General features: G+C 51.1%; 1 protein-coding gene across 1 annotated transcript in view; it reads left to right on the top strand.

Annotated features, from left to right (window-relative positions):
* The window catches only part of Lrp5 (LDL receptor related protein 5), a 98,445-nt gene that overhangs the window by 22,367 nt on the left and 59,713 nt on the right, over nt 1-16,365 (top strand). The window contains exons 2-5 of the mRNA XM_055614776.1: nt 3,671-4,067; nt 9,255-9,452; nt 11,661-11,857; nt 12,446-12,577. Of these exons, the coding sequence (XP_055470751.1) occupies nt 3,671-4,067; nt 9,255-9,452; nt 11,661-11,857; nt 12,446-12,577 (924 nt within the window). The remainder of the gene's footprint in view (nt 1-3,670; nt 4,068-9,254; nt 9,453-11,660; nt 11,858-12,445; nt 12,578-16,365) is intronic.

Raw genomic sequence — 16,365 nt, 5'->3', positions numbered from 1 at the left:
CAGTAGCATCAATCTCTGGCCTCCAGTACTCTCTCTCTCTGGCCTCCAGTACTCTCTCTCTCTCTCTCTCTCTCTCTCTCTCTCTCTCTCACACACACAGAGGCAATGTATCAGTATGCATTAAAAAAGAGTCTGTTGAGCTCTGTGGGCAGTGGAGGAGGGATGGGGGCACTGGATGGGCAGTATTGGTGAGCATCAGACAAAAGAAGGTGGGTGGAGCAGGACGAGGAGTCCTGGGTCCACATGGATTGGATACAGGACGTGTGTAAATGATCTTGTGAGTGTCCCACGCTGGTAGATATCCAAAGCTTAGGGGCTGAGGAGGGTGAGGTATGTCTTATAGTAGAACCCACAGATTTGAGGTGTGTAGCCGCAGCTTGATGTCTTTCTTCAAGACCGTTTCCTGTGTCGTCTTCCTTCTTTGAAACGCCAGCTCCCCTTCCAGAAAGCTTACCTAGTGCACCCGTGGCCAGCGCCACGTCCTTGGGGCTCCTTGCTTAGGTGGTGTGAGACCGTGTGACTGTGTATGTGTGTGTATGAGTTGGTAGTGTCTTGTATGTGAGCCTTTAGTCTTTGCGTGGCTTGGCCTTCCCCCTTGGGTTGGTGCTAGACGGAGCCTCCTCCCACCCCCATTCACCGTGTGCACAGGCTCACACCCACTCCTCGAGCACTCGAGGCCCAATGTAATGCTTCGTGATTATAAATAAGGCATGGGCTGAGATTGCTCCTTATTTTGGGGTCACAGCAAAGGGTTGAATTACCTGGAATCGGGCCTTGTTTGGGGTGACTTCGTAAACAGTGTAAAACATGGGCTATTGGAGTGGAAGGCAAACCATCTGTTAGGAATTCTATATATAAATACTGGATATACTTACATGGGTAAAAATGGGACTGTTGGCACTGGGGTTTTCAGAGTCCCAATTCTGCTGTGGTAGGGGCAGTAAACTGACCACGGGGCCTGGTGCCAAGGCAGGAGGGGGCCTGAGCTGGTGTTTTTCTCTGACAGTGATTTGCTGGGGTCTTGTGAGCAATAGATATACATGATTCTCAGAAATGATTCTGAGCTGTTGGCTCCCTTCCCTGATTGTGGGTGCTGAAATTTCTGGGGTCATGGGATGTCCACGTTCTTGCTCTGAAAGGATATATATAAAATTAAACTGATACATCGGGGTGGACCAAGGGACGTCTTTTGGACGTCATAAGGGATTTGGCCTGTTCAGCTGTCTGCTGTGTCTTTTCAAAACATTTAACTCTTTGTTGCCATTGTTTTGAGTCAAGGTCTCCTATAGTCCAGGTTGGCCTTCAGTTTGCTATATACCTAAGGATGACCTTGGACTTCTGATCCTTCTACTTCTCATGTCCACGTCCTGGGCATGTGGCACCATGACAGGTCAAAACATTAGTTTTAGGTATGTGTTGTGAGGAAACTGAGGCTCAAGCTGAGTGGTAACATTTCTTGCTTCGGATCTCCTAACCGGAGCCAGGCCAGAGTGAAGCCCAGAACCCCAAGTCTAGTAGAGCTGACCCTGGCCTGAGGAGCCCTTACCACCAGCATCTTCCCGGTGTGCCTTCTCATGTTGGTGGCCTGAGCCCTGCTTGTTTCACAGGGAGGGTACTGATGAACTTGAAACCCACCGGGGCCCTCCTGAGACACCTGGCCTCTTGCCTTATCATGTTCAGCTTCCAAAGTAATACTGGTACAGGTAGTCTCCTAGCAACAGAAGCGGAATTCAGAGTTAACATTTGAAAATACGTATTTACCAATCTTGAGGCTGAGACTCTTCTAGTGGACCAAGACTTTATTAGCGTCTGTCACTAGCGCGTGCTCTCTCAAGCTCTCAGTGCCAGGGCACATAGATTTATAGTGATGTGGGGTGTGTGTGTGTGTGTGTGTGTGTGTGTGTGTCTGTCTGTGTGTGTGTTCTTGTGGAGACCAGAGATCAACATTGGAAATCATTCGTCAGGAGTCATCTGTCTTGCTTTTAAGGTGTATTAAGTTGTGTGCTCATGTGTCTGGGTGTGTGCGTATGACTACAGGGACCAGCGCTCCCCTGGAGCTGGAGCTACAGGCCACCGGGAGCCACCGTGTGGATGCTGGGAATTGTACGTGGGACCTCTGCAGGAGTGGCACGTGCTCTGATCTGCTGAGCCATTTACTTTGTGGTCCTTAGTGCAACAGGTGCAATGGGATTGTCCAAATGGTTTGTCCCCTTAGAGGATGGTCCATGAGCTTTTCCTGGTGATCTCAAGGGTCCCAGAGCAAGCTGGGCTTGCTCTTAGCATGCAACCTTCCCCAGGCCAGAGACTCCAAAGTGCAGCTTGTGGTGTTGGGTGTAGTCCTGGGGTCCGTGCGTGTGTTCGTCCGTCTTCCCAGCTGCCCCATCCTGACTCTGCTGCCCACTGTCCTCTTCCTTTTTATACTTCTTGCGAGTCCATGTCACTTTCAGGGCTCAAGCTGGAGACTGAAAGGGTCATCCCTCTTGGTGTGACTTGAAGGATGCAGCTGTGGGCCTGGAGAATATACAGTTAGGACCTCTGCTCTGCCAGGGGCCTGTGCGCTGAGAGGTGTTGGGCACACGGAAAAGTCCCCCGGTAGGGAAGGGACCTATAGGACCAGACTGCACTGCATTTCGTCCTCATAGTGCTGCCCCTGTGTGTTTCTACCCCAGGAACTCTGCGTGGGTTTTCATCTCCCTTGCGTGCCGCCTCCCCTGACCACTTACACAGCATGAAGCCCTCTCCTGGACTGTTCCCGGCTCCCGTCCTGTCCCCCACCCTGCCCCATTCACAGCATTAACCTGACACCACGACAGGCTCTTGGTTGCATATGCCCTTGCTCAGTGTCTGCTTCCCCACTGGAACAGGAGACCCCAGAGGCCCCTGGCACAAGCATTCCTGCTTGCCCAGCAGTGTCCTAGGAAGGCACCCTGGCTCTGCCGCTGTGGCTCTTTTTTTTCTTTCGCTCTGGTGTCTCTCCAGAACTTTCTCTTCCTCCTCCTCTGTGCTTTCCCTTGCTGCTTCCACCTTAGGAGAAGAGGGTTTGTGGAGCTGTGGAGTGCTACAGTGCCCTTGTCATCTAGGATCCCCTGGGTGGGGGAGGGGAGGAGGGTGGGGAGCCACCCACATTCTGGCCTGCCTCACTGTGGGTCCCTGGGGCTACTGCCAGGTCTCCTAGAGGGAAAGCTAGCTTCCCAGGAGTATGTTGTGGGTTCCTCTTAAAACTTAGGAATTAAGTGTGTGGTTTCCTCAGTGGTTCAGAGTTGGGAGCACTGCCTGGCTTCCTGGCTCCCAGTGAGGGTCGAAGAAAAAAATTCTAGGTTACAAATCTCCCCCCAGCCCCGCCCTTACCCCTGAGTGCCTTTGAAGAGCACACCTGAACTCTTGAGAGCAACATGAAGTGGGGAAGTGGTCTTTCCAGTTTGGGGAGCAGCAGGGCCAGAGTTTGGGGGGGTTTGGGAAATCTTCCTGCCTCTCTCCCTGAACTGGCCTCTCCCCAAGGGAGCCCCTGGACCACTGGAAGGAAGGAGTCTTGGGTACAGGGGACCCGAGGAGGGGTGCTGGGCAGGGGCAGGGGGGTTATTAGAGGTAACCATTGTGATTCTCTTTTCCATTGTCCCTGGAACCTGGTTCCTCTCCTGCTCAGCTCGTTGACCCTTTTCTCTGCCCACAGCCTCACCTCTCCTGCTGTTTGCCAACCGCCGGGATGTGCGGCTAGTGGATGCTGGTGGAGTGAAGCTGGAGTCCACCATTGTGGCCAGTGGCCTGGAGGACGCAGCTGCTGTGGACTTCCAGTTCTCCAAGGGTGCCGTGTACTGGACGGACGTGAGCGAGGAGGCCATCAAACAGACCTTCCTAAACCAGACTGGAACTGCCGCACAGAGCATTGTCATCTCTGGCCTCGTGTCACCCGACGGCCTGGCCTGTGACTGGGTTGGCAAGAAGCTGTACTGGACAGACTCAGAGACCAACCGCATCGAGGTGGCCAACCTCAATGGGACGTCCCGTAAGGTTCTTTTCTGGCAGGACCTGGACCAGCCAAGGGCCATTGCCCTAGATCCTGCACATGGGTAAATCTCCGTTTTTCTCTGCTCTGGTAGGTGGGCATGGGACCAGGGTTTCTTCTATAGAGCCCATATGATTGGCTGACGAGATGTTCCGGGAAGTAATTCCTTGCTAGGAATCACCTCCCAGATCCCAGACTGTAGAACATGCTGTGTTTAGCCAGGTATGGTGGCTCACACCTATGATCCTAGCATTCTGGAGGCTGAGGCAGGAGGATTGCCGCCAGTTCCAGGCCAACCTGGGCTATGAAGACTGTTTTAAAAACACAGAGGAACTGAAGAGATGTCTCCATTGGTGAAGTACTTGCCTTGTAACCATGAGGACCCGACTTCCACTCCTAGAAAAAAGTTAGAGGTTAGGTGTGGTGGCACATGCTGCAGAGGCAGGTGGATCTCTGTGAGTTCGAGGCCAGCCTGCTCTACTGATTGTCTCCAGGAGAGCCAGGGCTCTCAGAGAAACATTGCCTCAAAACAAAACAAAACTTTAAAAAAAAAAGGAAAAGAGTCGGGTGTGGTGCCATATATCTGTAATCCCAGCACTATGGAGTCAAATTGTGCTCAATGAATGGAACAGTTTATTTTATCTTACAACATTCAGGTCACACTCCATCATGAGCAAAGTTAGGGAAGGAACTCAAGGCAGGAACCTTGCTCTCTTATACAACCCAGGACCATGAGCCCAGGAGTGGCGCTGCCCACAGTGAGCTGGGCCCTCTGACATCAAAATTATCAACCAAGAAAAAGCTTCATAGGCTTGCCCACAGGGCCAACTCAAAATGGCCGTAGCCTGTGCCAGGTTGAAGTAAACTAACCAGTGCATGGGATCTCAAGAAAAGGGTGGATGGCACCCATGTAGCGTAAGGGCACATGGAATTTGAAGCACCTAGGATGAGTGACCCAGGGATGTTCAAGTACCTCATACCCCTTTTATGACTGTGGCTGAGGTGGCTTCCTGTCTGGATGTAGTACCCGCTCTGTGTATTCTGGAAGTTGCCTGTCTGTTGGTCAAATTCACTCTTGACCCTGGAAAGTTCCGGGCAGCAACGAAGGCCACTTCAGGAGGGACCCACAGTCAAACAGTGAATGTCCTTCAGCTACAGGCTAATGGGACTTGCCAGTTTCACCATCTAACCTCACTGTAGACTTTTCTAAATGGACAGTTTTCCTCATTCACTCCTTGCCATTCCTCCATCCATCTTTTCTCAGGGTTGACCCTGGGGTGGTCCTTGTCTAGACTGCCCTTGTGTGGCTATGACCTTGAAATTCTATGCTGGCTCAGTTGTGAGAACAGCAAGACAGACTGTCTTGGGCAAGACACAGGGTTTTTTTGTTTTGTTTTTTCATAGACTGTGTTGTTTTCAGTTGACATTTTAGCTTTTTTTTAATTAATTAATTTAGTTAATTAATTTATTTACTTTGCATCCTGACCACAGTTTCCCTTCCCTCTTCTCCTCTCAGTACCCCCTCCCCCCGCAACATTTTAGCTTTACTAATGTTTCCAGAGCTTCTGAGAAATGCCTGATGTGGTCTCCCAGATGAAGAAGCATGATGTGGGCTATGGACCTTGCCTGTGTGTCTGTGTGTGTATGTGTGTGTGTGTTTGTGTGTGTACTGTAAGCCTTGTAGGTGCTCTGTGGAGCCAGTCTGGTGCCCCATGCTCTGCATTCTGCCACTGCCGAGGACCCTAAGCCCATCTTCTGGCTCTGTCTGGCCACGGGGCACTGTCTGAACCTGATGGCCCTGCCTTCTTGTGACCCTTCTCAGTGAGCTACTTTGGCTGACTTCGTGCTAGCTGTGGGCTGAGCAGAAGCTGAGTGGGGAGAGCTGCCACGGCCTGCACCCATGCTCCTGGGCTTGGCTGGAGCGTTTGCACTGTGCCCTGGGAGGATTGCCACTGCTTGGTTCAAGGAGTTAGAGGAGCAGACCAGCGAGGGCAGACGATGTGGCTGAAGTCACCTGTTTGTCACAGAGCCGGCCTTTCAGTAATGTGGACTTCAGCAGCTCACAGGGCTTCCTTGGCTGTGGGTTGGGCCTGGCTCCCTGATAGCAGTTCTAGATGGCAGTGGAGGGCAGCAGCTTGGCCCAGGCATGTAGCAGGCTGGGGATAGAAAGTGCCTAGGGTCGAGTTCTATTCTGAAGGCAGGAGCAGCTGGCAAAGGGTGACATGATGCTCTGTGTCTCCATCTATATGGAGCTGGCGTGATGTTCTCGTGCCACATGAAAACACTAAGAACAGCCTGGGTTGGGTGAATGCTGCTGCAGTAACACGCATGTTCTTCCTCCACCACATAAATGACCCTGTGTGTATGCGGTTTTATTATCTCTTCATGCCTTTCTTTAAAAAAAAATTATTTTGTGGTATGTTTGTGTACCATGTGCATGCCTGGAACCTACAGAGGTCAGAGAGGGCATTGGATCCCTGGAACATGAGTCACAGAAGCTTGTTAGCTACTGTGTGGGTGCTGGGAATTGAATCCGGGGCCCGTGTAGGAGCCAGTGTCTTAGCTCTGAGCCATCTCTCCAGCCTCTTATCCTTTTACCTTTAACCACGATGGCTGAGAGGTACTTGGCTCTGCGCTGGGAGGTGCTGGACTGGGTGGGCACTGTGCGTTTGTGTAGAGATGCAGGGACCTCCGTACTCTCCATTCTCACCTAGGCTGCCGTGGCCTGTATCATCCTTGGCCAGTCAGCCTCCTTGGCTCTGGCTGTCCTTATTAAAGGTTTGAGTGGTCCATTTGTGTACTTGCTTCTGACTCCTTCCCTGGAAGCTCTTCCCAGGGGTTACCTCCATGGCTGTTCCTTTCAAATCCTGCCCTTGGGCCAGTGTTGACCTTGGCATTACTGCCCTGGACAGGACGTCTCAGGCTTCCTTCTTCTGCCTTGGATAAATAAGGACGTGAAAGCTGTGGGGTACATTGTGGGGAGAGTGAAAGGAAGTGGAAAAGGGAAGCTTGGCACTCCCTTCACCCCTGTGGGAGCCTCTGCTATGCCCTCGTGCCTTCCTCTGGAGCTGGCCTTTGAGAAGGATGGCTGTTGTCCAAACGCTCACCTCAGTGTGCACAGCCCAGGACCCGGGTGGCTAGGAGTGGCAGAGAGGGCTCTAAAGCTTGGAAGACTCCAGCTCAGCCTGAGGAAGCCCAGCTGCATATCCGGGTGGGGCTGCAAGGGCTGCTGGTTCTCTCTGCAGCTGGTACTGCCTTGAAGCAACCGCCCAGCATTGCATCCCTGCAGCATGGCCCTCAGTCAGCATCTGCCTCGCTTCTCTGGGAGAGAGGATGGCCTCTGTCCTGCATGCTTGCCCTGCAGCAGTACTGGAACTGGCATGGGCCTGTCCCCACTGAGCCAACAGCCCTCCAGTTCCCCATTTAAGGAAACCTGCAGACCTCAGGAGCTGGAGAAAATGTGGAGTTACTGACCTTACTGTTCTGCCTGGCCTTAGCTCTGGGCCACAGCACAGCAGATGGGAATCACAGAAACACTGGCTGGGTTGGGTCTTGTCGACTTGGATGCTGGTGTCTGGGCACAACACATGAAAAGGCACAGTAAGGGGAGTAATGGGGTACCTTGCAGATAGATAGAAGTCATGGGCCCCTTGTCGGGAGCTTCCCAACATGGCTCTCTGAAAGCCTCCTCCTCACAGACCCTCCTGGGAATCATTGCTGTTCTTCCTGTGCATTTCTACTGTGGTTTCATATCCATCATTCGTCCTAGGCGGCTCCCAAACTCACTGTGTAATCCAGGCTGGCTTTGAACCAGTTTCTTTGGTGTTAGGGATGACAGGTGTGCGCTGGACCTAATGAGAAATATTTCTAACAGGGAGAGAGGAAGGTACTCACAGCCTATTCTTAACTGCGAACAGGTTGGAAGAGTACAGAGCCAGGGGCAACCCAGTGGTATTTTGGTCAGTGATGTCCAGTGCAGATTATATACTCTGGTACCTAGTCTTTGCCCTTTTCTCTAGGTCTGGGGATCGAGCCCAGGGCTTTGTGCGTGCCAGGCAGGAGCTCTGTCACCAAGCTACAACCAGCCCTCTGCCCTCAGAGGTTGATTATGTGTGTGTATGCGGGAGTTGTGTGCATGTGAATTTCAGGATTCAGTTTTCTCTTTCCACTTGGAGAGGCAGCGTCTCCCTTTGCTATTCCTGCTGTGCTACCTCCCATCCTGCTTTGTTGTTGATTTTTGCTTTCGGAGACAGGGTTTCTCTGTGTAGCCCCAGCTGTCCTAGAACTCGCTCTGTAGACCAGGCTGTCCTCAAACTCACAGAGATCTGCCTGCCCCTGCCTCCGGAGTGCTGGGATTACAGGTGTGCGCCACCTGCTTTTCTGTGTAGGCTCTGGGGCTATCTATCACTTAGCACTTCAGACCCAAATGCGTGTGCAGCAGGGGCCTTTACCTGGTGAGCTAGCTCATCAGCTCAACTGTGCGTGTATATATGTGTGTATATAAAGGTACTTACTTAAAGGTTTAGGTTTTATCTTAGGGGCATGAGAGTTTTGCGTGTGTTTATGTAACTGGACCGTGTGCGCGTGCAGTGTCTGTTGGGTTTGTAAGAAGCTGTGAGATCCCCTGGAAGTGGAGTTCCAGAGTGCTGTCAGCCTCCATGTGGGTACTGGGATCCGAGCCTGCCAGAGCGGCCGGTGTCCTTACTGCTGCTGAACCATCTCTCCAGCCCTCATGGTTTATATTCTTAAGAACGTGTTCCACAGGGCCGCGGGCATGGCCCAGCACTTCTCCTCCTGAGGGCCTCTGTTTGGTTCTTAGGACCCAGTTTGAGCAGTTTATGACCAGTTATGCCAACATCTCTTCCGGACCTGCCAGGTACCTGCACTCACACACATACCCACCCTGTATCCACACACATACACATAACTAAAAAATGAGTATTAAGAAAAAAACAAAAACAAGGCATGGCGGCACATGGCTGTCATCCTAGCACTTGGCAGGTGGAGGCAGGAGTGGGATTGGGCCAGCCTTGGCTACAGGAGACGGAGGTGGTGGTGGAAGTGTGCTCCTGTTTCAAGCATTTCAAGCAGTCCTTGGCTGTATTTTAATTCCTTAACCTAAAAATCTAGGGTCCTGGTCCCTCAAACTGTATTTGGTAGGCCTGATGGGTGAGCTTTCAGGCCTGTGTTGGCAATTGGAAGCAATCCTCACATCTGTGTGTCTCTCCTCTTATCCCTGCCTCCTTGTTAGGTACATGTACTGGACTGACTGGGGGGAAGCACCCCGGATTGAGCGGGCAGGGATGGATGGCAGCACCCGGAAGATCATTGTGGACTCCGACATTTACTGGCCCAATGGGCTGACCATCGATCTGGAGGAGCAGAAGCTGTACTGGGCTGATGCCAAGCTCAGCTTCATCCACCGTGCCAACCTGGACGGCTCCTTCCGGTGAGTGCCCGGTGGCCGAGGTGCCCTCCCCCTATACCCAGGGAGTTGAAGTTCCTTAATTCAGGCCCTAGGTTCTTCTCTGAAGCCACCCCCCCCAGGATTGCCTGGTGACTTTGGGAATAGAGCATAGGTTCCATGCCTGACGTCACAGCTGGTGTGACCGTTTCCACAGCAATATGTTGACCGTTCCTAGGTAGAAAGAAGCATGCATTGCTCTCCAAGATGGCTGGCTGTGCAAGCCTGACTACTAAGTTCTATCCCTGAAACCCACATGCTGGAGGGAGAGAACCAGTTCTTGGAAGTTGCTCTCTGATCCCCACACAGTTGCTGGGGCATTTGTGTATACCGCACACACACACTATTTTTAAAAAAGAGAAAAGAGTCGGGTGTGCCTGAATCCCAGCACTCTGGGAGGCAGAGGCAGGTAGGTCTCTTCGAGTTCAAGGCCATCCTGGTCTACAAAGCTACACAGAGAAACACAGAGCCAAGGCTACACAGAGAAACCCTGTCTTGAAAAACTAAAAAAAGTAAAAGCATAAAGGGAAAAAAAAGAGAGAGAGAAAAGAGTATGTATACCTGACTCATATTTTTGCTGTGAAGTGAGAAAAATCTCAGTGTTCAGGGGCTGGAGAGGTGGTTCAGTAGTTGCCGGCACTTGCTGCTCTTGCAGAGGACCTGAGTTTGCTTCCCTCCTGTTGGGAGGCTTATCTGATGCCCTCTTCTGGCCTCCGTGGACAACTGCATTCATGTAGTTACCTACATACAGATGCACATACACGTAAATAAAAATAAAATAAATCTTAACAAACAAACAAACAAAAACAATTAATTAAGTTCAATGTTTAGACTGGCTTGGATTTTGGAGTTGCTGTTCAGGGCCTGAGCCTGGCTGGAGTTGGGACAGTCAGTGCTACCCCTGCCATTGTGTCTCCAGTGTGGCAAGGGCTGGGTGATTATCGTTGTATCTCCAGTCTTGCTAGCGAGCTGGGTACACAGTAGGTGCTTAATCAGTGGAGGAGACAGGTGGATGAATAAGAAGGATGTTTCTCCTGCTGGATGATGGCTGTTAGAGCTTTTTGGCCTGCTCGATATAGCCCTGTGCCATTATTACACTTGAGACAGAGCTGTGAGCTTTGTGTCAGGTAAGGGGTAGTTTACTCCATGGCCAATATTATTTTCTGAGTTGGCATCAGGTCTTGGGCTCGTCATGGGAAGGTTAATCTGATTTTTGTGCTGGAGGCGCTCCTGGCCTAGGGGCATAGGAGCTGGTACTGACGGTCCCCCTGAAGGCTTGAGTGAGATTGGGAAGGCCCACTTCCGTCCATGTTGGGATGATGGTCAGCCTTGGGTCCTGGCTTCTGTGGGGCGGGTGGGGATACACACAGGTTACCCTGGTCAGGGTCTGGTCTGGGATTTGGAAATGAGGCCATCCCGGGGACACTAGATGGTGGGAGAAAGTTATCCCGTCATGACCAAGACTGGCCCAGACTCTGGAAAGCTGCTAGCCTGGGAGCCTTGGGCAAGGGGCCATGACAAGAGGTGGCAGCTACTGTGACGGTGAGAGTGGCAACTCTTCCGTAGTATCAGTGTCCAAGGACGTTTTCTAGCTCATTTAATGTTCACAGTAACGCCATATTACCTCCTGTATGATAATAGGGAGTTCCCAAGGCCACACAGCTGGCCAGAGCCCTCTGCAGCGGGTTTGGTCATTAAGCAATCACAAGTCGCTGGCTCTATGCAAGTTGTAGTCCTATTACCAGGGTTCATAATCTCATGAAACACGATGTCCACTGCACGGGACATTCTGAGCACAAAGGACCAAAAGTGTTTCCCTGCTGCTGATGTGGGCAGTGGGACCGAGCACATCTGGCTGAATTAGCAGGAAGTTGTTTGCACATAGGGCTCGGGACCCAGGCTTCTCAGAAACTGACTGCAGGTGTGGCTGCATGCTTCCTTCTTCTCCGGGGGACACTTCGTCCCACTGTCCGGGGACATTTCTGTTTCTTCCTCAGGCCTGGGGTCCTGGCTGGCTGTGGGCAGTACCCATGTACACCTGGAAAGGCTGCCTGGAGGGGTGTGCTCACAGCTGTTTTCCTTTGTTCTGACAGACATGGTGGGGTCTGTGCTGGCCCCAGGGCCTTCAGAGGGGGCAGAGTTGGTCTGAGAGGGCTTCCCCTGACCCCTCTGCCCGTTTCCTGTCTGCTGCAGGCAGAAGGTGGTGGAAGGCAGCCTCACTCACCCCTTTGCCCTGACGCTTTCTGGGGACACACTCTACTGGACAGACTGGCAGACACGCTCCATCCACGCCTGCAACAAGTGGACAGGGGAGAAGAGGAAGGAGATCCTCAGTGCTCTCTACTCACCCATGGACATTCAGGTGCTGAGCCAGGAGCGGCAGCCTCCCTGTAAGTGTGAGCAGGCACTGGCAGTGGGGTGGGCATTGTTCATAGAAGGGCCTGGGGAGGGCCTGAGTGTGGTCGCCCAGTATAATGGAGCCTGCAGGGTCCAGGCAGATCAGAGAGAAGGGGGAGGGGGAACCGTGTGCTCAGAAATCTACTGACCCAAGGTTCCTAGGCCTTGCCACGTAAACAGGTCCTGAGAATTTCCATGGAAGCATGGTGGACAAGTTTCTGGGGAGAGTAGTACCCTTTCGAAGTTTGCCTTCTTGTTGGGGAGCTCAGGGTGTGGAAAAAGGTTCCCTCCAGGGGCAGGACAGTTCTAGGATGGTTTCTGAGAAACTACAGAACTGCTGGCAAGGCTGTAGGCCCTACAGTGGGTGGGTGGTCAGCAGTAAGATAGGACGAGGGGGCCTGTGGGGAAGAGTCTTGATATCAGGAGAGGGTGTCGTGGTGTTGGGCCAGAGAGACAGCTGTCCGGCAAGACACACGGGGATGAGGGGGGATGCCAACTCGTTTGGGAATGATCTGCAGGGCAGTGGAGGAGTCACACACCTTGCACTGTGATTTTCTGCTATTCTGTCCTGTTTTTACCAGTCCACACTCGCTGTGAGGAGGACAACGGCGGCTGCTCCCACCTCTGCCTGCTGTCCCCAAGGGAGCCTTTCTACTCGTGTGCCTGCCCGACTGGTGTGCAGTTGCAGGACAATGGCAAGACGTGTAAGGCAGGTGAGGCGGAACACTGGCACTGCAGAAACTGGGGGTGGTGGTGGCTGGTGGGGGTGGCTGTCACCAGCTTGAGTGTCGGACTCTTCACAAGGGTCAGCTCCAAGCATTGCCACCTCTGGAGCTGGGGTTCACGGTCTACTCTGGGCTGTGTTCGACTCGTAGACCAGCTTTCTGGGAATCATGGGTCCCTCATTTAAAAACTGCTGTCCTGACTTGGTAGTGCCTTCAGAGTGCTAAGCATGCCAAAGTCTGATCACACCCTAAAAGTTCGCTGTTCTGAGTTTTAGCCCAAAGCTGTGAACTGTGAAAATCAAAGGATTGTGGCCTCAGTGGTAAGCCTGCAGTGTGGCACCCTGACTGTGCTTTTCTCCTCCGTGCCATTTTTGTCCTCCGGAATACCATATCCGGAGCATCGTGAGCGCAGACGTGGATTTGGTGTGGCCTTCCTGCGTCTTTGTCGTTTAAGTTTCTTCTTGTGTCTCATTCGCCCAAAGTCTTACCTCTCTTTTAACACTGTGCAAATGTGGGTGGCCTGGCAGCCTTAGTGAATGTTTTCTTTCTGACGCAGAGAGCGGGTTCCCCCTTGTTTTAAATATAGTTTTTATTTTCTTTTCAAGATTATAATATAATTACACAATTTCCCCTTTCCTCCCTCCAAACCTTTCCATATACATACGTACATACACGCACAAATACATATATATGTGTTTATAAATGTAGGTGTTAGGGTTTTTTTTAACTCTTATTTACGTTTCTTATATATTTTTCTCCGTACTCCACCTCAAACCCTTCCAGCACCCCAACACCAGGTGGGAGAGGGGACACAGTTCTCTTAGCTGCTCCCTGCTGATTAGGGTTGTCAGGTTCCTTGGAGCCAGTCCTATCCTCGTTTCAGGAGATCTCCAACTTGTCTTACAACAGCAACCAGGAGCAGCAAGGGGGAAGCAGAGCAGCTTGTTCTTTCTCAGGATTCCCATACTCTCCGCGTTCTGGCATTTATTCTCTCTCTAGAGTCCTCAAATTTAAACTTTCTGCAGCTGGCGAAGAGCACCCTCAGAGCCGGCATGAGGCAAATAGTCACTGCTGTGGACCATCTGAATCAGTCCCATATCCCACACCTGGGACCAAAACAAAAACATGTTTATATCCACAACATGTATACTTATATTCTTAAATATAACCTGCTCAGTCTGTATACTGTTACTTTATACACAGTAAAGTATAAAGTGTGAACTTGGGCTGATCACTTTGTGTGAGATAAGCAGTTGGTGGGCCCTTCCCTGGAGAAGACTTTTCTCCTGTTCTCAGTGTTCCTTGGTTGCCCCTGTAGTTCTTTCTGTAAGTTGAGGCTTTATGGACTCTCACCATCCACTTTAGCATGTCTGTTGTTGTTTTTAAAGACAGGGTCTCACTATGTAGCCCTGGCTGTCCTGGAACTCGCTATGTAAACAAGGCTGGCTTCAAATTCTGGAGATCTCCCTGTCTCTGCTACCTGAGTGCTGGGATTAAAGGCATGTGCCATCACGTCCACAGATTTTCCTCTTTGATTCACACACCTGCTTGCTACCTTTTGGCTCAGGCCTCACTTTTCAGCATTTGCTGCTTCTGGGCTCCTGGTGTCATCATTGTACATTGTACAATAGGCAGCATTCTCATCTCAGGGAAATGTACTTCCTGCTGTGGTGCCTTGGGTAGCTTTTTCTGGTACCCCACAACTAGCCTGGCATCTAGGCTGCCAGGATGAGAAAAAAAAAATCCAGAACCCAGAACTAGGCTGGGGATGTACCTGGGTCCATAGACTGTTTACCCAGCATGCATGAAGGCAGGAGCAGAGGCAGCAGAGGCTAGCTCCCCGGGTTGACTCTGGGGCTTGTTCTGTGAGGGATGAGGAATGCGGTCAGCCTGAGGCTGGTCCTCCCTTTTTTCTTCTGGGGACAGAGCCTGCTTCCTGCACCATTGTCCCACTGTCCCAGGGAAGGCAGGGGAGGCAGCTGCCTTTGACCACACCTGGTATATGCCGGTGGAGGGTTGTCCTTGCTCAGCCCCAGCTGCTGTTGGGGCATGGGGTGTGACTCTGAGGGTTTCCTGGTCCCTGCCGTGTGCTCTATAGTGTGGAACTTAGGTTGCAGATACCCGTGGCATTGGAGATCAGGATGAGCAGTTGGCCCTGCCCTTCCTGTGGGAGCCAGGTTCCTCAGTGACTTCAATGCACACAGAACATTTCCACTTTGCTAAGAATTCTGTCTCCACCAGATATGAAAGGCACGTCTAGAGTGATGGAGAATGCCAAGTACACAGGAAAAAAGCATTTTGTGTCAGTCAGAGGCCTCCTTGGATGGGAGTTGCATAACAGGCTTAGGGCATCCTCTAGTCAATGTGGACTTCTGTATGCTAAATCAGATGTTTCTACTTTGGTTGCAGATGCCCTGACTAGGGTGTTCTGTTATAAGGAGGGAGATGTTTCCAGATGAGATAAAAGGTTTCTACTGCTGTGATTAATGCCACTATTAAAAGCAGCTTGGGGAGCAAAGGTTTATTTGTCTTTCAGGTCACAGTCCATCATGAAGGGAAGGAAATTAGGGCAGGAACCGAAGTAGAGGCTGTGGAAGAGCCCTGTTTCTGTCTGCTCCTCATGCTTGCTCACCCTGCTCTCTTATATAACTGCAGACTACCTGCCCAGGGATGGAGCCAGCCATGGTGGGCTGGGCCCTCCCAAACCAATTATTAATCAAGAAAATGCTTATAGATTTGACTGTGATAAAGGCATTTTCTTCTCTTTTTAAAATCTTACTTAAAAAAATTTTTTTAAAAAAGATTTATTATTTATACAGCATTCTACCCGCATATGTGCCTACACACCGTAAGAGGGCACCGGATCTCGTTACAGATAGTTGTGAGCCACCATGTGGTTGCTGGGAATTGATCTTAGGACCTTTGGAAGAGGAGACAGTGCTCTTAATGGCTGAGCCATCTCTCCAGCCCCCTTAAATATTATTTATGTTTTGAAAATTTTATGTAATATGTTTTGATAATATTCTGTCTTTTTTTGCATCTCCTCTTAGGTCCTCCCCACCTCCCTACCCACCCAACTGCATATTCTTTCTCTCTGTTAAGAACAAAACAAAAAAACACACACATACACACACACACACAAACTAGTGAGTCTGATTTGTGTTGGCCAACTGCTCCTGAGCATGAGGCCTTTCCTGGAGTGTGGTTGATACACCCAGTGTCACTCCATTGAAGAAAACAGATTTTCACTTTCCAAGAAGCTCTCAATTGACTAGGGGCGGGACGTCATGCCTTCACCCCTTGTCTATGAGGTCAGTTCAAATGTGCATCTCACCTGTTGTGCCTGGAAAATCCTCTTTCCACCATTTCTGGCTAGTCCAGTCTTTCTGCCCCCTCTTCTGCATAGATCCCCTGAGTTTTGAGAGGAGAGGTTTGAAAGTTTAGGGCCAAGTCCTCCAATTTTGGAGATGTTTTTCTCAATTGAGGTTCCCTTCTCCCCGATGACCCTATTTTTTGTGTCAAGTTGACTAAAAGCTTAGGCGTACAGGGTGTGCCCCAGAGTTTTGTATGAGAATGGGACGTCGGGACTGCTGTTTTCTCCAAGGAATTCCCAGCCTTGCCTCCCTCAGCACTTCCTCTCTGTCCTGGATCCTTTGGAAAGTTCCCAGGCTACTAGGGTGGAAGTCTTAGACCGCCAAGGGTGCCAAGCCATGTCCTGTCACCCGTGCACTGTGTCTGTTTTCTTTGTAGGCTGTGAGCATCCCTTGGTGTGCGAA

This window comes from Psammomys obesus, unplaced genomic scaffold (assembly GCF_907164565.1).
Source record: "Psammomys obesus unplaced genomic scaffold, mPsaObe1.curated_primary_1811, whole genome shotgun sequence".
Taxonomy (NCBI): Eukaryota; Metazoa; Chordata; class Mammalia; order Rodentia; family Muridae; genus Psammomys; species Psammomys obesus.
This window is presented reverse-complemented; position numbering and strand designations above follow the sequence as displayed.